The 22,410-nt window shown below is 39.5% G+C and overlaps 1 protein-coding gene across 1 annotated transcript in view; it reads left to right on the top strand.

The window, feature by feature from the left end:
* Ryr2 (ryanodine receptor 2 (cardiac)) overlaps window positions 1-22,410 on the top strand; it is a 294,371-nt gene that overhangs the window by 224,131 nt on the left and 47,830 nt on the right. Inside the window, exons 74-82 of the mRNA XM_013009227.1 lie at window positions 549-683; window positions 2,467-2,506; window positions 3,515-3,623; window positions 5,849-5,945; window positions 7,142-7,245; window positions 8,746-8,797; window positions 14,393-14,446; window positions 15,667-15,690; window positions 21,160-21,259. Coding sequence (XP_012864681.1) covers window positions 549-683; window positions 2,467-2,506; window positions 3,515-3,623; window positions 5,849-5,945; window positions 7,142-7,245; window positions 8,746-8,797; window positions 14,393-14,446; window positions 15,667-15,690; window positions 21,160-21,259 — 715 coding nt within the window. The remainder of the gene's footprint in view (window positions 1-548; window positions 684-2,466; window positions 2,507-3,514; window positions 3,624-5,848; window positions 5,946-7,141; window positions 7,246-8,745; window positions 8,798-14,392; window positions 14,447-15,666; window positions 15,691-21,159; window positions 21,260-22,410) is intronic.

Below are 22,410 nucleotides of genomic sequence, written 5' to 3'. Positions count from 1 at the left end.
GACCTTATTACAATGAATAAGGTTTCAACATTCTTACTATTGATCAAGATAGATTGCATTCATAAGCCACTTTGTTAAATGACAACTCCTTTGTACAACTACTTAATGATAATAATAATAAAAATAACAATACCCTGTGAAAATAGATGAATAAGATTCACGATCACAAGGGTCTTCCTTACCTGCCATCTTCATTGTATAGTGGTTTTATTTTTTTTCCCCGATCATAGATATTTAGAGTACATCACATGACATTTTGGTGTACACTGGGACATGTGGACATTGGTTAAGCAAGCGCCACACTTCCCCACAAAGTAACCTTTACTGTACAGATGGTAAGAGCACCAGGAATTTAGAAATTTCCAGTGTTCAGTGGTGTTATATCAGCAGTGGTCACTGGGCTCTCTGTTGGACCCCTGGATTTCCTCACCTGACCTAGCTCTATCTGCAGACACCTTAAGACTGTGTTGGGCTTCAAGAGTACTTGCAGATTATATACGACTTTGCATCAGTGCCTTGTGCTTTATGCCCTCCCCCTTGTCCTTCAGCTGGAGGATCCTGCAATCAGGTGGCAGATGGCTCTCTATAAAGACTTGCCAAACAGGACCGAGGATGCCTCAGATCCAGAGAGGACAGTGGAGAGAGTGCTGGATATCGCAAATGTGCTTTTCCATCTTGAACAGGTGATTCAATCAGATTTGCATTAACTGAATACCATATTTCCAAAAAGAAGATCTATGTGAATTCTTAAACATTGTGCCCCCAGACACATAGATTCAACTTATTAATTATAAAGATGTAATTCAAGGGTATCTAGTAGTTAATTAACACATTTTCCAAGCTTAAAACTTATGAGTGGTTGCATAGCTAATATATTTCAAGGGTTCCAGTCCTTTGTTTTATTATCTTTTTCAAAATATTTCTAAATGCATACAGATGATTAAAATTACAGCACTCTAAAACTTCCTGGCAAAATAATTGGATGTTATGCCTGATTTCAAGCATTTTATGCTTATGTCAGTTTTCTTTCCATTTGCAACAGCATACATGAGAATCTCTCTTTCCCTGGTGTCATATTTCAAAGGTTTTCTCTTTTGTTTCTTGTTCCACCTGCCCTTTCATTAGAGATAGTTTGAGTGATTTCTCTCCAAGATCAGAAATAAATTCCATTTAGGGAAGGGTAATAAGTGGATATTAAAAACCCACATGAGAAAAACATTTGCATAATAACTTTGCAGTTGTCTACCATGTCATCATATGAGCCATTGTATGTTTTCATTGCTTTTCCCCCCTCAAGAGTTTCCAGGTCTCTTGAGTAATACTTGAGCCATCCTGAATGGGCAGCCATATTTCTGGGTGTCAGGTAGAGTCTGTGCATCCCAAACACTGTCTTCTTCCCACGGGGATGACACCGCAGGGTGGGGTCTGTGTTCCCCTTCCAGTGATGGGTCACCAGGCCAGGGCTCTCTTATGGTGCTCACCTGGCACATATATTGCTTACTGAACATGATATAGTGAAATGTCCAATGCCAGCTTGGGAATTTTGCCACCTAAGTGTTTTGAAGAATGAATTTTAACTTTGGATCTCCTTTGGCCATATCCGAATATGTTGTCATAGCAATGTTAGGCATTTTGATTCATACTTCATATTATCTAAATGTCCACTCCTGCCTTCACGTGGCTGATAGGTTGCTGAACCTGTCGGTCCAGTGCCTGGGAATGGAAGTGTTCTGTGGCCCTGCCCCTAGCCTGGACCCTATTTAGGCCCATACAAACATAGGTGGCATTACGCCATGCCATGTGTCTCTGTGACCGTGTCATGCATCTTGTCTGCTCGCATGTCTCTGGTAAACAAAATTATATATATTTCTATACCATTTTTTTCATTTATAAGTGAGGAATCAATCTGGGCACTGGTGGCTCACGCCTGTAATCCTAGCTACTCAGGAGGCTGAGATCTGAGGATAGTGGTTCAAAGCCAGCCCAGGCAGGAAAAGCTGTGAATCTCTTATCTCCAATAAACCACCAGAAAACTGGAAGTGGCACCATGGCTCAAGTGGTAGAGTGCTTGCTTTGAGCTGAAGAGCTGAGGGACAGTGCCCAGGCCCAGAGTTCAAGCCCCATGACCAAAAAAATAAAAATAAAGAAAGAAAGAAAGAAAGAAAGAAAGAAGGAAAGAAGGAAAGAAAGAAAGAAAGAAAGAATCAGAGGCAGGAGGAGCAGGAAGAAAAGAAGTAAATTGATGTGGGCATTTGTTTAAGTGTTTTATTGATTCCCTGGAGGATAGAGGGCCACAGAAATAAATGTTCCTTAGTTCTACAGGTTTTGTTAAAAGTTCTAAGCAAATTAGTCCAGACATTGTGTTTTTTTAAGGTATTACTGTATTCATATTTTGATGCTTTAGTGCAAAGGATAATGAAGTCAGTATTACTTTTTTGGCTAATGTAACATTTTTATTTCTTCCAGAAATCTAAATATACTGGCCGTCGCTATTACAGTCTGGGAAGTACAGTGCTCAATTGCCTAGCAATTACTAATTAACTTAGACTCCCCTGTTGGGACTCTTTCTTTCTAATACTTATTATCATTAATCTCTTTTCTCTTTCAAGCTCCAGTCACCATCTGTTAAAATTGATAACCTGCTTTTGTTATGTCCTGTAACATAAAAATCATCATTTGTCCTTATCTAACACAGTAGTTGTTCATTTGAGCATTCTTATAAAATCCCTGTACTCACTCCTGATACATTGTGTGCAAAAGCCTTGTCATCTCCTTCAAAGAAGTGGAGTTGTCATTGACTCTTCATGCTTGCTACTGTAGTACGTATGATGAAATTAGTTCCTGTGGATATGTAGGTCTGTAAGAATTGGTTAACTCCTCATATAGGTGGCAAATGTTTAAAGAGGCTGGGGCCAGTAGCCCATGTCTATAAACCTAGCTAATACTAGGAGACAGAGATCAGGAGGATTGCAGTTTGACATGGTCTGGGGAAAAAAATCATGATTCTCCATCTCAACAGAAGAAGCTGGGTGTGGGTATGTGTGCCTGTCATCCCATCTATCCATCTGTGTTAGGAAGTGTAAATAGTAGGATCATGGTTCAGGCTGGCCCAAGCAAAAACAAACAAAACAATGAGACTCTAAAAAAATCAACCGGAGCCCCTAAAATGGTTGGAGGCATGGCTCAATGGTAAAGCACCAGCCTAAGAATTACAGAGCCCCGAGAAAAGAAAGAAAACCCAAAGAGCCTGAGAAAATGTGGCTTTCTACAGAATGCTTTAACATCTGATTTTAGAGATGACAAAGCTTGTGAAGCACACTCTCTACAACATAGGAAACTTTTACTAAGGACATGGTGGGATGTTTGAAACAATCTCATATTTGGCTATGGGTAACTTAGGTTATAGGCTTGACCAAAATAACTTGAAGGTCCACAGTGCGGCTGTCTGATACAGTGTTCTGAAGGGTAGCTTGGGTACCATCTGTGTTTATTTGTGCTGTTCTACTCCAGGTAGAGCATCCTCAGAGATCTAAAAAAGCCGTGTGGCACAAGCTCTTGTCTAAGCAGAGGAAAAGGGCGGTTGTGGCCTGCTTCCGGATGGCTCCCTTGTACAACCTGCCAAGGTAAGAACGCTTTCACTGCTCACAACAAATTAAGGGTATTTTCCTCTCAGTAGTAAGCAAATGGAATATGTCCAAATGCAGTGTAGTAGTCCAAGCAAAGATGGAAGAGGTGTATTGATTCTTTTCACGATATTTCACTTTGTTTTCCTTGCTGATCTTTTCCCAGAGGTCTGAGGTCTGCAGTGTAATTGTCACACATAGTGTTTAGGAATGAGTGCTTTAGAGTCGAACTGCCTTGACTTCAGCCCATGTATCATGGTTTCTATGCTATATTACATTGGTCAGGTTATTTGCTTAACTATATTCTAACAAGTTAGGTTTTTTTGCATCTGGGACTATAAGAAGTGACTCATAAAATTGTTTAGAAAATTTAGAGGGGTTAAAGTGAATGAGCTTATATAGAACATATGGGACTTTGTGCATATATAATATATATTATATAGGTATTATATAATATATATGTATGTATTATATGTGTATATATGTATATTTTATATATACATACATACCTACATTCATATATATGTGTGTGTGTGTGTATATATATATATATATATATATATATATATATATATATATATACACACACATATATATGGAGCTATCCTGACTCACAGGAAAATAAGGCAAATGAGTCTGATAGATCTATCACCTTCTCTCACAGGTATAGATGACACACATATGAATGCAGAAGCAATATTCGTAGTTTGGATATGCATATCATTGTTCATTCATCTGAGGATAAGCAATAGCCATCTATATCTGTTCCTTTCCTTAGTTTCGTTTGTTTCTATTTTTCAGCACCTTGGACAGAGAATGGCCCATTGGCCTTGAGTAACTGAACAAATGTTATACAAAACAAAATGCTCCACCAAGATAAATGACAAAACATCATGCTTTGCACTTTTGCTAAGATGGGAAAATCCCTTACCATTGCGTTCTGTGTGTGGAGTCTCAAATGTATTGGCTTCTGCCTCAAACTCTGTGCTTCTTCGATGCTCTCTGATCTAGTTCTGGTATCACCATGTGGTCAAATGGAATATGAACCATCAAGTCCCATTCACCTTTTCTCCTGTGCAGTCCTTCTCTAAATCTTATTTTCTTTCTTTTTTGGGGGGGGGATCCAGTCGTGGGACCTGAACTCTGGGCCTGAGCGCTGTCCCTCAGCTCTTCAGCTCAAGGCTAGCACTCTACCACTTGAGCCACAGTGCCACTTCTGGCTTTTTTCTTTTTGCTTATGTGGTGCTGAGGAATCGAACCCAGGGCCTCAGGCATGCAAGGCAAGCGCTCTACCACTGAGCCACCTTCCCAGCCCTCTAAATCTTATTTTCTAATAATTATACTGGACATGATGCTGCAAGGACAGGGCATGAGAAGAGGCGGCCACAAGGGAGAGTCATGATGTAAAACACATTATTAGAAAATGAGATTTAGAGCCTACTTATTACTCTAAGACCCACTGAGTTTGCTATCCCACTTCAGGCTGATGCTTTGGTGAGACAGACCTACATGCATTTCAGAAACATCCGTGTCTGAACCTTACTGCAATCATCATTTTTACCAGGGCCTAGCTTGTCTGCTGCCTACGGCTGTGCTGGAAATTCTCATGTCTAGAATTTGTGGTGATTTCTAGAGGAGATGGCCCTTCGTAAACCTGTCTTACAATTTGTCACGGGACTCCTTAGCCTATTTAGGTTATTCCCAAGCTTATCTTCTGGTGTCATCAATAGCTTCCATCTGTCATCTCGGCAGCTTCCTTATGATGATCCTTGATTATAAGGCTTCCTTTCTTCTATTTTTCTAGACTTTCAAGGCCTGTGTCTATTGTTCCTTTGAATTCAGACCAGTTCTTCTATCAACATTTATTACATTGCTTATCAAGAGCCATTTTGTGTAAAAATAGCTTCTCTAGATACTATTCTATCCAACATTCTTTATATTTCATTTTGATCATGTAAAGTACACATGAATAACTTGACCAATGTTACAAAGCACAGAAATGGCCAAGTTGGGATTTAAATCCAAGTCCATAAGTGATTTGAGAAGCCTGGCTGTGTGTATTACAAAGGGCTACCTCTGAAGAGAAATATCAAGAATGAGAAGCTAATTTTTATTTTATTTCATTTCTAATATACAGAAAATCTAGTAATAAAGTATTACTGAACTCTTTTTCAGCTTCCTTTTGTTTAATAAAAATTTTGTTTGAAATTGTGTTTCTCTTTTAGGCATCGGGCTGTCAATCTCTTTCTTCAAGGATATGAAAAGTCCTGGATCGAGACAGAAGAGCATTACTTTGAAGATAAACTGATTGAAGATTTAGCTGTACGTTTTCAGTGCTGTTTTAAGTGGAAAAAGGTTTGGGCTTGCTGAAACACAGTCAATGGGAAGAGTTTTTATGCAACATTGAAGAACAGAGAGTATCCATGCACTATCTTGGTCTTAAGAAACATATTTTTTTTATTAAATCACAGTTGGTACTTCTCAGCATTTGCAGAAAAAGCTTCCTACTTTTATCTAAGGGATCTTAGACAAAAAATACAAATATATTATTAATTAAACATGCTTGGATTATTCTTTTTAAACTCTTCCAACAAACTCCACCAACCTCAGGAATCAAATGCCGAAGAAATTGAAGACTAATAGAAAGTTGCTGGTTTGCAGACAAAAGCCATCTTCCAAAAAAAAAAATTCTGAGCATAGAGTTCCACGAAATTTTTTCAATGTAGTCAGAGACTTCAATGATCCTTAGTTTGAATCTCTCTCATCTCACCCTTGTGAGACTTCACACCTAAGAGTCCAGCATTATGTGTAGGCAGGGTTGCAATCAAATTAAAAGTCAGGATTAAGTAATTCTCCAGAAAAGAAAAATGCTTAATAATTTTCCTCATTGTTAAAGTTTCTCTCCCACCACACAATTTAATTGTTTTAAAATAAGTGAAAATATGAGAAAAAAAACCTAGTAACTAGGTCAAGCATTACTTTGTGTTATATTCTTTGCCTATCTTTGTACAGGCAAATAAAATAATTTATCTGGGAAGCAGCTACATATATGTGGACTCAAATTTCATACTTACGATATAAAACTGAATTTTTAAAATAAATTTAATATTCTCCAAAACTGAAACTTGCATAGCAAATACGCTTTCAGTTAGTTATAACCTGCTTGTGAGATTACAGTGGGAAATTTTTATCTCTGAAGGTCATCCTTGCCCATAATAATTTTTTGTCAGATTACAAAATAGCAGTTTTAAGCTACATGGTTTTTAATTGATAATGTAATACCATATATATTATATAATGTAATTTATATAACATTGTTTCTGTATGTACCTTACGTATGTTACACATACATAAACAACTGTATACATATATAATATCCATTACAGCACTCATATAGACCACCCATCATGCAAACTGAAAAAGGACGGGTTCTCTTTTGTGCTTTACCCCTGAGTTTGAGTGGACATCTCTTTTAAGTGACACCATTCATACACTGGACTTTTTTTTTTCTTTTCCAGAAACCTGGAGCTGAGCCTCCAGAGGAAGATGAAGGCACTAAGAGAGTTGACCCCCTGCATCAGCTCATCCTTCTGTTCAGCCGCACGGCTTTGACGGAGAAATGGTATGGTTGGAGGGTTCCTAGGAGCTGGGCGGGACAAATAAAGAACTCCTTTCCTGTCCCATGTTTGTTTCACCTTGCTCCTGTCAGGAGAGACCATGGTGTTTGCAGACTTGGGCCTCCGGCTGAGCTCCTGAGCCTCATCCATTCCTTGTCAGGTGTCCCCCACCTACAATAGGAGTTCTTTGTGATAGGCCGATGTAGTTGATTCTGTGTTTTTTCCCCAATGAAATGCCTTCTCTCTGTATCATAAAAATCCCTTATAAATAATATAAAAGAATGCAAGTCCAAATTTGGTGTCAAAATGCTTAGAGACTGAGGTAAATGGTGTCTCCATTTGAGTGGGTCGTAGGAAGCCCTTCAGGGGTGTGGGTAAGTTGTTCTTTCAACTCAAAAGACCTCCTCAACTCTGAGGTCTGTTTTAAGGGTATTGCCAATTTTCTTTGCTTCTTGTCACAAAGGGAAGACTTCTATAGACATAAACTTTAAAAATGCACTTTGAGTCCCAGTAATCACAATATCTCTGCCTCTCCTCACTACTGGGGAGGCTGCAAAAATAAACTCTGTACACCGAGGCATTGGGAATATTCTAGAACCTTTATCTCCTTCACGTTTTTATGAAAGAAAGCTAACTTTCCTTGGGTCTTGACCCTCTCTCAGAACCAAGGAGATCATTGAATTGTCAACCATCTCCACACGCGTCTTCTCAGAAGTCCTGAAGAGTTCACGTGGTCTCTGCATGTCATAACAGAGTACTTTTCTCCCTCTCAGTGAATGTGGTCCATCCTTTCACTGTCCTGCTCTCTCACGTTTCTCTCTCCCTCTTTCCCTCTCTGTCTCTTATTATTTCTCAATTAACGAAACCATCTCATCCCTAAGCATAGAGCAACTCTGTCTGGCATTGTCAAGAGCTCAGGTATTTGTCATAAGCAATTTCTTTCTTATAGCCGAAATGTTAAACTGCTAAAAATGGCATTACACATTTTTGTTACTTCTTCATGGGAAACTTTTCCCCCTAATATTTTAATCATTTTCATACATCTTTACAAAAAAGATGCTAAGCATATTTTCTCTTGTATTAACTTGTAAGAGTCAAGATTATAGTTGTTTTGTTTGTTTCTCACTGTAACATCATGACTTGAGGAGTCTGCCCATTCAGTGATAGGTGTTACTTCCGCCATCAAAAGCTCCCATGTCATTTAAAGTTTTTGTCTCAAACCTTATAGCTGGAAGAAAATTAAAGTTATTACCTTTGTAGGCAAATCAATAGCTCATTTCTTTTCTGAGACTTGAAGATCTCTTCTGGAAGGTAAGGAGTGATGGATGTTTAGGAACTCTGAGCGCTTACTGTAAAATATGTTTGAAGGACTGTTTCCTAAGTTTTGTGCTCATTTAATGGTGCTTGTTAGAAAACAAGAAAAATATTTGAGACAATGATGGCCTAACCGCACGTGACTAGTCTTCTACGTCAATAATGATGCCTTCTTTTCTTGTTTTCCATAGCAAACTGGAGGAAGATTTTTTATATATGGCCTATGCAGATATTATGGCAAAGGTAAATAAATATCCTCCCTGATCTTAATGTTTAATAAAGAGAGGTTGCTTTCTTTTGGCAAAGGATAAGAAATAACATATTTGGGGCTTAAAACAGAAGGTTATTAATTCTTAGCAACACAAGGCCCATGAGTTTTCAGTTTTCTACTTGTTGAACACATTTCCACCCCACTTCCTAGACAAGCAACCATCATCTCTTACTTTACAATTTTGTTAATGGGGTGCTGACTAATTTTCCAAACATCCATTTGTTGAGCAAACACTGGCTGGTTACCCAGGTCCTAAAGATCATGTGTTGAAAAAGACAAACACACCACGTGACTTCTCAGAGTTCAACATCTGATTGGGAAGATTAAATTTTCTACAGATGATCAGACAAAAACTCTGTAAATGAAATGGTAGACTATCTATCAAGAGTATTAAGAACAAGAGTATTAAGAACAACGTAGAGCCTGAGAGGCAGCCCTGGATTGTTGAGGGATGACATTGCCACACACAGAGAGTAACCGCGAGTGAGCCTTCTTTGTGTACTTTGTTTTCTCAGCAAGCAGATGAGCTGGGGAAAGGCTGGATATAGAAGAGGAGCCAAGCTTTTGCCAAGGCTTCTGAGCCTGGCTTACTTATAATGTCATTGTCTGAATGTGCAGACTCAGTCTTCTTGGTTCCGCAACTTCACCGGGTACTTCTTCCAACCAAATGTGCTCTCGGGATGCTGGCAGTTAGAGGAGATACATCAAGGCTAAAGAGTTTTTTACCTGACTGTGATTGAGGAAGGTACCAGAGTGGCTCAGTGCCCAGGCCTGGCACATCCTCTGCAGCTGAGGAACACTGGGGTGGAGACAGAGAAGCTTCCGACTTGGGAACAGGCTGTTTCTGATTGGTGAAGTTGTTCCCAGTTGACCAAGCAAGGCCTTACCTTTACCTTTTTCAATTGTGTTCTAAAGCCACATCTCGTTTTGGTGGATGTTGAGTGCCATGATGAGTAAGGTGCTGATTCTTTGTCTTATGATTTTCCTCTTCAGAATTAGCCTATTACTATTATTTAATGTACCCAAGGGATTCCATTTATTATACTGTGCAAGTGCTCCAATTTATCAGATATCCTCTCCCATAGTTAATTGAACACACACTTTTCCGATTATCTGCTCATATGTATGAAATGTATGCATCATGTCCTTCTTCTGGTTTAAGAGTCCTTTACATTTCCTACAAGGTGGAGAAACACATTGCAGTTTTGACAGCCAGCTCATATTTCTGTCCCATTTTTGAGTGTGTATGTCAACTTGAGTTCCCAATCATGGTCTGGATTTCTATTTGGTTTCATTTCACATACCTTGTTTTTAGGTAGATTTTTTTTTTTTTTGGTTGGTCATGGGCTTGAACTCTGGGCCTGGGCGCTGTCCCTCAGTTCTCCAGCTCAAGGCGAGCACTCTACCACTTGAGCTACAGCGCCACTTCTGGTTTTCTGGTGGTTTATTGGAGATGAGTTTCACGGACTTTCCTGCCCAGGCTGGCTTTGAACCGAGATCCTCAGATCTCAGCCTCTTGAGTAGCTAGGATTACAGGCGGGAGCCACCGGCACCCGGCCTAGGCAGATTTTTGAAAATTAAGTTACGTCACCATTTGTCTAGCTAGAGTTAGACAGTTGCCCCAGACCAAAAGCTCTTTGAGGTCAGTTTTATCATCCAGTTTTGGCAATCTGTTTCCATCTATTTGGGGATTTCCCAGTTTATCTAAGTTGACGGTAAATACAGTTTATTTGTAAACTTTTTCCCAGACTCATAATCTACATTCTTTTCTGCCCATCCTGAGGCTTGAACTCAGGGAGGGCCTGGGCAACTGTCCCCGAGCTGCTTTTGCTCGAGGCTAGCACTCTACCACTTGAGCTGCAATGCCACTACCTGCTTTGTCTGTGTATGTGGTACTGAGGAATCGAACCCAAGGCTTCATGAATGTTAGGCAAGCACTCACCACTAAGCTACCTTCCCAGCCCTCTTTATGCATATATATTTTACAAACTTACATCTTATCTTTTCACTCTGTCTAAAAAGTTGTCAGAGGTAGATCCATGCTCCACAGTTACTTGGATAAGCTATTCTAGAATAGAGCTGCTAGTGGAGACACAAATTCCTTGCAGGTGTTGGGTGGAGGTAGCCTTCCTCCGTATTGGAGCATCACGGGACAGTGAAAGTTTCTCTTCCAGGCTTCTCGACCCTCACCTACGCTGATTCAGTGTCCACGAGTAGTCACTTTTACCCCAGTCTCTTCCAGAGGTATATGTCCTCTTGTCTTCTTTTATCATTGCCACTCCTTTGGAGGAAGGGTTTAAATCTTAGGTTTCAGCTTTCCATTTAAATTGTTTCTTAACTTTATGATCATAGAGTTTCAGTTCATTGTCACAATTGATGCTCATTTTTCCATTGGTGGCCTGCTTTGCGAATTGTGGTTGTGTAGTCATTTGTAATAATGTAGAAGCTTTTGTAAATCCACCATCCACATGAAAAGGTCAGACTTGGATTAACACATAGGTGGTCTAGCCCTTCACCAGCTCAACCTCCCACACAAGCCATCAGCCCTCTATTTAAGATGACCTTGGCGTTCTTTTCCTATAATTTTGTTTACCTGCATGTATTTATCAAGCATATTTTAAATTTCAGGGTTTTTTTTAACTTGTCAGAGGGAAGTAAGGTAAATGTAATGCTCTGGGATTAGTTGTTTCATTAGTGTTGTTTTCTGAGATTTCGTCCACATGTCTTTGTTGCTGTTGGAGTTCATTTGACTGTCCTATTATATTTTCTTGAAGCAGGCACTTTGCTGCTTATCCACTTGCCTTTTATTCTGATAGGCTTTTGTGCCACAGCCTCAAGTGAACAGGGATTGGCTTGCCTCTTCTTAGTTTATATCTCTTGTTGTGCAAAATTTAGAAACAGTGGGATATATGCCAACTTGATAAAAATGCCAAATTGTTTCCCAAAGTTATACCCTGAATTTATATTCTCTACCAGCAGTGTCCAAGAGAGATTCTGATAGTTTATAATTTGTGACATACTGAATAGATTTGTGACATACAGAGTAGATTCCACTGCAATCTTTTTTTGTTGTTGTCATATTTGTCTAGATACTTTCTGTACCTAATACTCACTTCTCATTGATGGCCAGTTCTGAAACAAAAGAGCAGATGAATAGTTCTACATGTCCTGTGTATTACTAATTATTGTTAATCATGTACATATTATGTCTTGTTCTTTTTTTGGTGATAACTTAAAAAAACATAAAATCTTTGTAGTTTGGAAGCAACACTTAATTCTGCCTGTGGGTTGCTACTCCGTTTTATTGTTGTTCTGCCTTTTATTACCACCTTTCTATCCAGCATGTAGCTCTCCTCTTTTGAACATCCTATCAGAAAATTTCTGATTAGTTAATTTGCATCTAGTTAATTTTCTGCTGAAACCAATGGCTGCCTTCATTAAGCCACCTTTGCTGGACTTCTCAGAATTTCTCTTTACTGCCTACCATCCATTCTGCACTGGCTAAAGCTACATTACCTACTGGTTTTAACAGCTTAAGGGAGATAACCATGCAAAAGTGTGTGGAATGGTACTGTTACCAATTGAACACACACAAAAATGGGATTTTGTTCTTAAGTTTCTAGCAAGGAAAACTTTTCTCCTTGTTCTCTCCCACCTCTTACAAACTTCCCCATCTTTATGATACATGGTGAGTTACAGCTCATGTTCTATTTTTTTTGTTGGCTGATTGGTTGGAATGATAAAATGGCTGGCTACTTTCTCTCTCATACATTAGTTCTGTGAGTCAGTTTTAAATCCATTTCTTGCTCACAGATTTAAATTCATATATAAGTTTCTGGCCTTGTTTCCTCAATCTTTTCTTCAAAAGATTAAGGAAAAGTCAGAAAAGGCAAAAGTAAGAAGATGGAAGAAATAGACTTCTTTTGCAAAATTTCTAGTAGATACTAGAAAGCTAAAATGCTGTGTTTCCTTGCATTCTGCACATCATTGCTGGTTTTAGTTTTTATTCTCCCTTTTTCTTTAATCACGTATGGAGAACATTTACTTTTTCTTTCCTGGAATACAATCCTACTCGTTCCTGACTAAAACTTAGTGTCTTGATCTGGACAGCCAAGTGTATGTACAACTCCCCATGTGTTGGGCATTCTCACCCACACTTACCATGTGGGTGAAGTTTCCTAAGGAAGAACATGCCTGCAAAGTCTTCTGTTTCTGTCAGATGCTTCCCGATTGCTGGAGACCTGTTGGTGTTTTCTTGTGGTCCCAGCCCCCTTAGCACCTGACCCCATAGTGAAACCATCACTTTAATTTCCTCTTTATAGATTTTGACTGTGCTCATACGCTTCCTGTTCTAAATGGAAGGGGTGATGCTATGTACTTCTCACTGAACAAATGAATGAATGGAGAATATGTGAATCTTTTAGAAGCTGCCACCGAGACATTGGACCAGTCCTTTGAGACCATTCACCCTGCTTCCACTTCATTTCCATACCCAGAGAATTGTGCCTTATTGAGGTGCCAGTGTTTTCTTGATGTGTAACTCATACTTCACCTCTGAGCATCTCACAATTACACCAAGCATTTAGCAAGCCTAAGAAATAACTGAGAATGTTTGGGACAATCTGGACAATAAGTTTCCTCTTACATACAATATTGACTAATGACTATATTGGCCAATGACTCCAAATTCCCAACCAGAATAGCAGTGTTTGCTGAGGTTTATTGAAAGCATATTGATTTTCAGATGCAAACATTATACACATATTAACACATATCATCCTCTTAGGGACCCAGGTATGCGTTTTCTCATTTCCATCCTCAATGTGAAGGAAGGGAGACACAGGGAGAAGAAATAACTTGCCAAGCCTGAGCAAACGATAGTGAAGTTGTCAGGCACTAGGTCTTCTGTGTACATGCACACCCCTTTCCACCCCCTCCTTAGCAAGCCTGTGTTCCAGCTGTGGGAACTAGATAAGAATCCATGTCCAACCCTTTTATCACTTTGGGTGAAAAAAATGGGATAGTTATTATTACTTATTATGTATGAAGAATAATATCAGTAGACTTTTGGGTGAAATATAATAGACCTGAACTTGAGAATTACAGAGTCATTTCAATGAGTGGATATTGCTTTGTTATTAATGTTAAATAATGATTGTTGTATGCACCTCTGTTAGCATTTTCTAATGGCAGCCTAAAAAGAGAGAAGAACTTTGTCTTTAGGGCTTACAGTTGTCTTTGAATGAGATAAATTACTTAAGTAATGTTGTAGAGTGTTACAGACCCCACTATGAGCTCTGTTACATGTAAAAGAGTCTATTTAATATCTTAATTTTGTAAAAGCATACAACGTAGAATATCACTTTATTTTTATCATAAACCGATTGCTAATGTCTATGCACCTTGTCTAGTCTGTATGTTTAAACAGTGCTGATGAAAATGAATATGAATCACTTGTGATGATAAATTCATTCAACTCATCTGTATGTGTGTTAAATAATTCTTTCCCCCTTTATGCTTGACCATATTTGTGTCTTCTTTTTGTATCCCCTCCTTCCCCATGTCAGAGTTGTCATGATGAGGAAGATGATGATGGTGAAGAGGAAGTGAAGAGCTTTGAAGTAAGATGGATCTTTCTAGAATGGCTTTCCTTTATTTTGAAACATTAGTTCATAGCTTATAAGTGACCTTTATGTTTCTTGCTTCATGGCTTACTGCAGCTGATTGTGTCAAGGAACTGCATGTGATGTCAGAGCTGGATGGACAAACCCAAGTCCTAACATTGCTGGAGTTAAGATAAAGAAGTGTAGACTCCCTGACCCTTACGAGAAAGCCCCTGTGTTCAGAATGAGCGTGCCTCACTCTGCTTCAGATTGTTCTCAGCAATGTTACGGGCTCTTAATTTCCAACCGACTGTATGTGGAAAGTATTTATTGAAAAGTAACATGATCTCGAGTTTTTCATTATACCTTTGGTTGGGCATTTCCCTCCACCCCCACCCTGAATTGAAGTCTTAAAGTTCTGCTACATTAACTTCACCCCAATTAGGTCACTCATTCCATGCACACACGAGGTGGTAGCACATGGGCTGTTTGCTTGCATGTGGTAGGAATATGTGTATTCCTAGGACTAGATTCGGTTTGATGATCATCATCGTCCTCAAGCATTCGCAGCTTTAAAATAACATGTGATTTGAAATGCTGCTTAATGTTGACTGGCTGAAAGAAAAGTTAATATTATCTTCCCCTTTGCGTGTAATATACTTTCAGGTTTTAAAAACTGAGAATAGTTATTGCTTCTTATTTATTGGTCATTCTTTTTTTTTTTTAGATTTTTCAAAAAGAAATTGAGGGGTAGGAAATAGAGATTAGATCATTTTCTTCCTGTGACTTGACATGTCTAGACTTTGAGCTAGAAATCTGGAACTCTGTCACTAGCTGGCAATGAGTCTTTAAATCACGGTGGGCCCACAGAGCATAGCCAAGGAGACCTGAAAGCGGTCAGATCCACTTCCAGGAGCAATTTGTATAAGCATGTCTGCGAGCATTGAAGTCAGTGTACCAGAAACTACCCAAACAAACTGACTTGAGAATAACCCGTGACCATTGCTGGCAGAGAGAAATGCCGTACGATTAATTTCCTGTGATTCCGTAATCTTTTCTGATGTACGTGCATTCCAGTTGCAAGTCCACCTCTATAGTAAGAGGCAGGTGGATGAGAATGATTAGTGAACAGAAAATAATGCCATTTTCCTGACATGCCCAGCATGTATGGTCTTACCAGTGTCTTTAGAGCAATTGTTTATTGCTGTTTTGCTTCTTGTCCTCATCCTTCCTTTAAGGTCACAGGATCCCAGCGCAGCAAGGTAAACTCATGTATATGTGTGTATGTGTCTGGGTCTGAGTTTTAGTTTCTTGTGACTTTGGCCTTTGTTAGACCCAACATCTTGGACTCTTTTGTGACCAAAGGTCTTGAAAATTCTGCCTGTGACTTCGTTAGTGCCAACACAATTGATCTCTTTCTTTGGTGTATTCTTCTTGCAGTCTACATGACTCTTGATCTGTAATGTTATCTCCTGTGTTGATGTTGAGCTGCATACAGAGCAGGCTAAAAGCCGCTAGTGGATGAAGCATCTGCTGAGGACTTTCCAGTGCAACCTCTGGCCTTAGCCCTCTTGATTTTTTTAAATTTTGTTTTGATTTTAAACAGTTTCTTTGCTCAAAAACTAGACTTGGTGAATGACATTGCTGTTGAGATTGGAGAAAGCTCTGTTTCTCATTGTGATATTAGTTCTTTGGGAACTTCATTAAAGGAAGGAACTAGGTGACGATTTCTGTCTCCTAGTATTTTAAATATTTGCTCTGGAAACTTGCTAAGGGAAAACACCTATGAAGATACTCTTTTCTGGAGTTAATCATAGGATACCCCACAAAAACATGGAAAAATTTGACCAGACAACTGAATTATTTCTCTCCTGATAAGTTTAGAGACCTTCCTCTAATAGTGGCATTTATAGGTTCTAATAACTTTAATAACATTTATAGTTTTAATAACTCTTGTAACAAATTTTGTTAATTAAGTCGGAAAAAACCAAAGTATGTAACAAATGAATTTTGCTGTAGTTTCTACTGAAGCTCTTTGTGTTCAACAAAGACATCGAGGAAAGTAGATAAACTCAGAAATGTGTTGTAATGAAGAAGTTTTCCATGAGGATTATAGAATGTTCAGAACATGGAAAAGAGGAAGTTAGGATTAAAACACTAAGTGTTTGACTCCTCTTCTTTCTTATGTCACATTTATGTTATATTGATACAGTCATGCTACAGTTTCAGATAATCTACTACATTTTATCTATAACATAAACAGGCTTTCCCTATAGCTACTCATTGAGTAGCTCGGTTATATATTTAGGTAATTATTCTTTTTTTTTTTTTTGGTCCGGTTGTGAGGCCTGAACTCTGGGCCTGGGCGCTGTCCCTCAGCTCTTCAGCTCAAGGCTAGTGCCCTACCACTTGAGCCACAGTACCACTTCCGGCTTTTTTCTTTTTTGCTTATGTAGTGCTGAGGAATCGAACCCAGGGCCTCAGGCATGCAAGGCAAGCGCTCTACCACTGAGCCAACTTCCCAGCCCCTAGGTAATTATTCTTTAGATTTATGACTACTTCACTGTGAAAGTCATAAAAGGACTGTTAAATCTTATTAAAAGGCCAATATTAATTGAAAGAGTATCTGAAAAGCCAACTATTTGTAGTTAAATGCTTTATTTAGCTTTTGAATTTTTCATGAGCAAAAACAAAGATGAAAAAGAATAATAAAAATAATAATGCTTCAAGTTGAATAAGTTCATTTTTAAGCAGATGAAGTTTTTTTCCTAACAGAGATTCTTAGAGCTTTTGGTACCAGAATGGACCCTATATTTAAACTATGATTTCTGAAAATTGGTTGCTTCTCCTATTGTTCTTGCCAAAAAAAAAAAAAAAAAACCCTGAAGCTATGACTTTCAATGATAATTGAGTAAAACCATTTCTGTGACTATCAGAGTCCTGTAACCCATCTATTACTCCTTGTAAAGCCTGCATTGATGACAGTGAAGCTTAGATAAATGAGAAGAATGGAACTCAGCTTTTCTTCTAGTCCATCTTTCTCAAATCATCAAGCAAGCTGCAAATGTCAAGCTTCTACCTTGGCGATAAACAAGTCTCTGAAGTTCTATCTTCCTGTACTTTGGATTAAGGACAGTTTCTCTGTCTTAAATACTACAACTGCCTGTGGCAGAGTTGGTGTTTTGTAACAAAAAGTTAGAAGGCTAGCATATTATCTCCTGTGTGATGTAATGAAAATTACATCATGCCTACTAAAGTACTTGGACTGATGCTCTCCTAATTTAAAGCATTGTAGCATGATGGTTGGAGGAGTCATTCTAGAGCCCAGATATCTTCAGGGCTTGTAGTGAGTTAACTGGACTTCCATCTAGCCCTCTAGTGTTTTAATTTTGAAGAATTCCATGGGGGGGGAGGGTAATTCTAGTAGAATAAATTGAGAATAAGAAAGATGCATGGATTCTGATCAGCACATAGCTTCTACTTTAAGTAGGTTTGTGTAAGCAAAGTAGAATCCTTGAGTATAGACTGTGGATTTAAAATACCAAACTGATTATGCCTTTTCTCAAGAAAAATTCAATCCTTTATGTCTCACTGCTGAGGCTATCTGCATTCAAAATAGGAACTGCAGAGGAGAGAAAGGGAAGGGATTCCGTGGGCTGCATAATACTGCCGAGAGCTGCCAAGCACATGTTCATACGTGAAATGATCGACCTCGGATACTGACCGCATGTACCAGTCCAGGTTTTAGAGAAAGCAGGATGAAAGCTTACGTGCTGACAGTTTATTAAGCTTAAGGGTGTTACAAATGTAGGAAAGCAAGTGTTAGGAGAACAAGAGAGATGATACAAGCAGGAGGGAGGCTTAGAAGTCCAGTGCTTGAGCTGGCCACCGGTGCTCCATCCCACGCCTCATTGCTCGACTGTGTGGAATGACTCCAGAGCTACCCTATTCATCGTGGGGTGAAGGATGGCCATGACCCGTCATGTCTGGGTCATCAGGATTCCTTCCTGATGCCTCCTCCTGAACATAATATGCTCTGGTTGCTAGGCAACCCTGGGGGAAGTCGTAAACACCTCAGGTCCAGCCTGTCCAGCACCCACGCACTGTGGTGTGTCTTTACCCATCAGCACGAGGCCTCCTTGTGGGATGGTCCTGGGGTTAACAGCTGGTTTTCATAGCTACAGGTCAGCCACAGGCAGGACTGACTGAGAGGTCAGGGAGTCAGTCAGGAGAACCAAGGGGAAGAGACAGAAGGAGTCACCAACTCAGCCTCACCAGGAAATTCAGGGGAGGCGTTGGTTCCCATAGCTTTGCTAGCTTTCTAGATCAGTATTTCTTTCTTTCTTTTCATGATAAATCTTAGAATATTTTTTTTCTTGGTGGTGGTGGTGGTCGTAGGGCTTGAACTCTGGGCCTAGGCGCTGTCCCTCAGCTCTTCAGCTCAAGGCTGGTGCTTTAGCCACAGTGCCACTTCCAGTTTTCTGAGTGGTTTATTGGAGATAAGAGTCTCACGGCCTTTCTTGCCTAGGCTGCCTTTGAACCGTGATCCTCAGATCTCAGCCTCCTCAGTAGCTAGGATTACAGGCATGAGCTACCAGCACCCGGCTTAGTTTTTAAAGAAGACTATTGGATAGTTCCTCAACGCCTTGGTCCTCTTCAGTTTAGCTTACATGTCAAGTGTGATTTCAACGGTAGAGAACTTACTAGAAACCTTGTTGTCCAAGTGGTTCTAGCAGATCCCTGAGCCCATCTACCTGCTGTTGCGCACAAATGGCAACTGTTGGGTTTTGTCCCTAAGATTGGATGACACTGACTCCTGTCTTCCATCTTTCATGGGTTTCCTGGTGCAGACCATCCTGTGTTCAATAGTAGAACAGTTCTTTCTGACTCCTGAGGCTCTGTAGTTGGTAAGATGCTAGGGCAGTTCCCTAAGCTAATGATACCTTATATCATTTCTTACTGAAAATCCCTTTCACAAAAGGAGTTGGTCAAGCTGTAAGCGCACCATTTTTTTTTTTCAGCTCTGGCAATGGGAGAAAAATAAAAGATGGTTGGGTCTAAAAGGAAGAAACAAATATAGCTTCATTGATTTTAAGTGAGAGCTAAAGAGTCAACGAAAGGGTCTTCTTTTCAGTTTTCCTGGCACCGTGTTGTAATGAACGTATGGTTTTTGTGTGTCTGTGTGTGGTTATGTTTCTGTTTTGTTTTCGACTTCTCAGGAAGAGGTTTAAACATGAAGGCAAATCTATTAGAAGTTAGCATGGCTACACACGAAGCACAGCTACCCATTTATTTTTCTTTTCTCTGCTTCCATTTAGACCTATCACCTAATTTAAGAAAAACAATAAAATTTAACCGCAGGACCTATAACTATAGTGTGAAAAAAAAAACCCTGATCAATTTTGTTTTTACAGCACGATATTATCAAAGATTTAAGAAACAAATTTGCCAGCCTCGGCGAGAAATCTCTGGTAACAGCATAACTGTCTGTGTTGGTTGCTTTTGATTTAAAGGTTTCTTTTTCTTTCTTTTTTTTTTTCATTTGTTTGAACCCATTTCTTCCCTCCCTCCTTTCCTTCTTTAGTTTCCTTTATTTTTCATATCCCGTAACTTAGCAAGCCTTCATTTTTTAAACCTCTTCCATCTTCCCAGTGTCTATTTTCCGTACGTTGGATGGAAAGTTTATGGAGCAAAGCTGGCTACCTCTGCTGTAACCCTCGTACTGCTGTGAGGTCATATGTCTCTGGCCGTTGTGTGTCCGGACATGATGCGGACTGAGCGTCTCATGTCCCATAGACTCAGCTTCTCTACCACGCCATCCTGATGGCCGCGCTGTCCTAGGGGCTCTATGCAACTTCCACGCCGCCACTGGTACTGCTTAGTTCCGTCTCAGTGCCCCAGCGAGCTGGCTTGCTCCAGCGAATGATCCTACCAGACCTGAACTTGCTGTGCCTTTATATTTTTCTTTTCTTTCTTTTTATTTATTTATTTGGTTTTTAATTTCTTTATGTTCGCAGTGATAGCTTAAGTGGAAAAGAACCAACTTCAGCCATTGCTCTTAGCTGGCCCCATGCAGTATCTTTTGTTACCACCAGAGAATACAAAATATAAAGGCACATTGCTTCTCTTGTTCTTTGGCGGGGTGATGGGGAGACCTGTCCTACAAGTTTACAACTCAGTTGAAGCCTATGTTTTTTTTAAAAAAAATTCCATATCAACCTCCAATTTTATATAAAGTCCAGATGTCTCACTTGATGTTCTTGTTTTGTTTTGTTTTTTCTATGATGCAGTGATATACTTGCAACTCGAGCCATTTGCTGAGCAGTATCAAGTCCTGGCCATGACATAGGAGATTATAAAACAAAAACCTGACTCTTAAGTTATACACAAAACATTTCAATCGGAAAGTACAAGTTTCCATGATGAAGCACAAAAACTGTGATACAGGCTTTGGACTAACCAAGCAATTAAAATTGAGAACAATCCATCCAAAAGTTATATTGTGAAAAGAATATATCAAGGGAAAAGAGAAAAAAAAGCAAACAAAAAGAACCCACAAAAAAAATGAGAGTTAAACATGTGATTATCTGTTTGATGACATTGCTGGTGTTGAAATGGTCCATAATGTTGTCATAGAGCCCATACATGGAGAGATGACTAAAAAATATGGTCTATAAACAGCTTCTCTGTGGCTGATAGCCGCCACATAAATGGTTGGGGTTTGTGTTCAGGAAAAGGAAATGGAAAAGCAGAAGCTCCTGTACCAGCAAGCCAGACTGCACGACCGGGGCGCGGCGGAGATGGTCCTGCAGACCATCAGTGCCAGCAAAGGTGAGTCGGGCTTCTGTGTGTGTGTAATGATTGTCTTGAAGCAGATGTACCAAAGTGTTTCCGTTCAACAGATCCGTTTACAAGTACAGTGCAGCTTCATCAGGGTCACCCCCTACCGTCCTCCTCCCTCGTTTTCCCCACCTCCTCGCCTTCCCTTCCAGGCACAGGATTCAGTTTTCACCTATGCACACTGCATACGACTGTGCTCACCCACCCTTCCTTTCTCTATTCGTCTGACACCCTGCCCCCCCCCCAAAAAAGATTCCACTTTCCTGGTCGTCCTTTTGTTGAACTATTCATGAGTTGTTCAGGATAGTTAAGCCCTCAGAACAGGAGGAAATAGTCTTTGTTAAAAAAAAAAGTTGTACTTTCATGATCTTTAAGTAGTTGTGAGAGGAGTTAGCATTTAACAAGTCAGATCATGAGTACAGTGCATCTTGATTGATGCCAGCACCTCCTTCCACTCTCCTCCCTGTGTGCCAAGGGCTCCCTGGTTTTAATTCTGCTGATGTTTTAGTCCTTGATTTTTTTTTTTTTTTTGCCCAGTCCTGGTGTCGCCAACACCGGCCTTCATGGTCTCCAACTTTGTCATTTATTTATTTAGTCTTCATATATGTTCTTTTAAGATTTGAAAGCTCTGCCCTGAACCCACCTTAGTCAACAGATGCTATAAATCAGGGGTTTGCAAGCTTTTTCTGTAAGGACAGAGAGTAATTGTCTCTAGTTTCTTGGATTGTATGACCCCCCCCCCCCCCGTCAGCTCTGTCTGCTATAGGAGCGTGAAAGCAGCAGAGACAATACTAGCCATATGGCTTTGTTCTAATAAAACTTTATTTGTATAAGCTGGAGGCCAACTGTATTTGGTCCTTAGACCACAGTATGTTGACTCTTCATTTTAATGTATAGGCATCTTTAGGGAGTGTTTTTTAACAACTACTGTACAACTATCTATCTCGGTAGCCAGCTGTGGATGAGTTTTCTTATATTAGTGATTATTTTCTTTGGGAAACTATTTTAATATACTTTTACTGAAATGGGAAAATAATGCTGGTACTCTTCTACTGAACATTTCTTTTCCTAAATTATGAGGATGATTTTTGTTTCCAAGTAGGGGAGAATAACATAAAATATAATGTATTAAACAACAGAAA

The sequence above is a fragment of the Dipodomys ordii genome, unplaced genomic scaffold, assembly GCF_000151885.1.
Source record: "Dipodomys ordii isolate 6190 unplaced genomic scaffold, Dord_2.0 Scaffold9, whole genome shotgun sequence".
Classification (NCBI taxonomy): Eukaryota; Metazoa; Chordata; class Mammalia; order Rodentia; family Heteromyidae; genus Dipodomys; species Dipodomys ordii.
The sequence above is the reverse complement of the archived record's forward strand: the minus strand, read 5'-3'. Positions and strand labels throughout refer to the sequence as shown.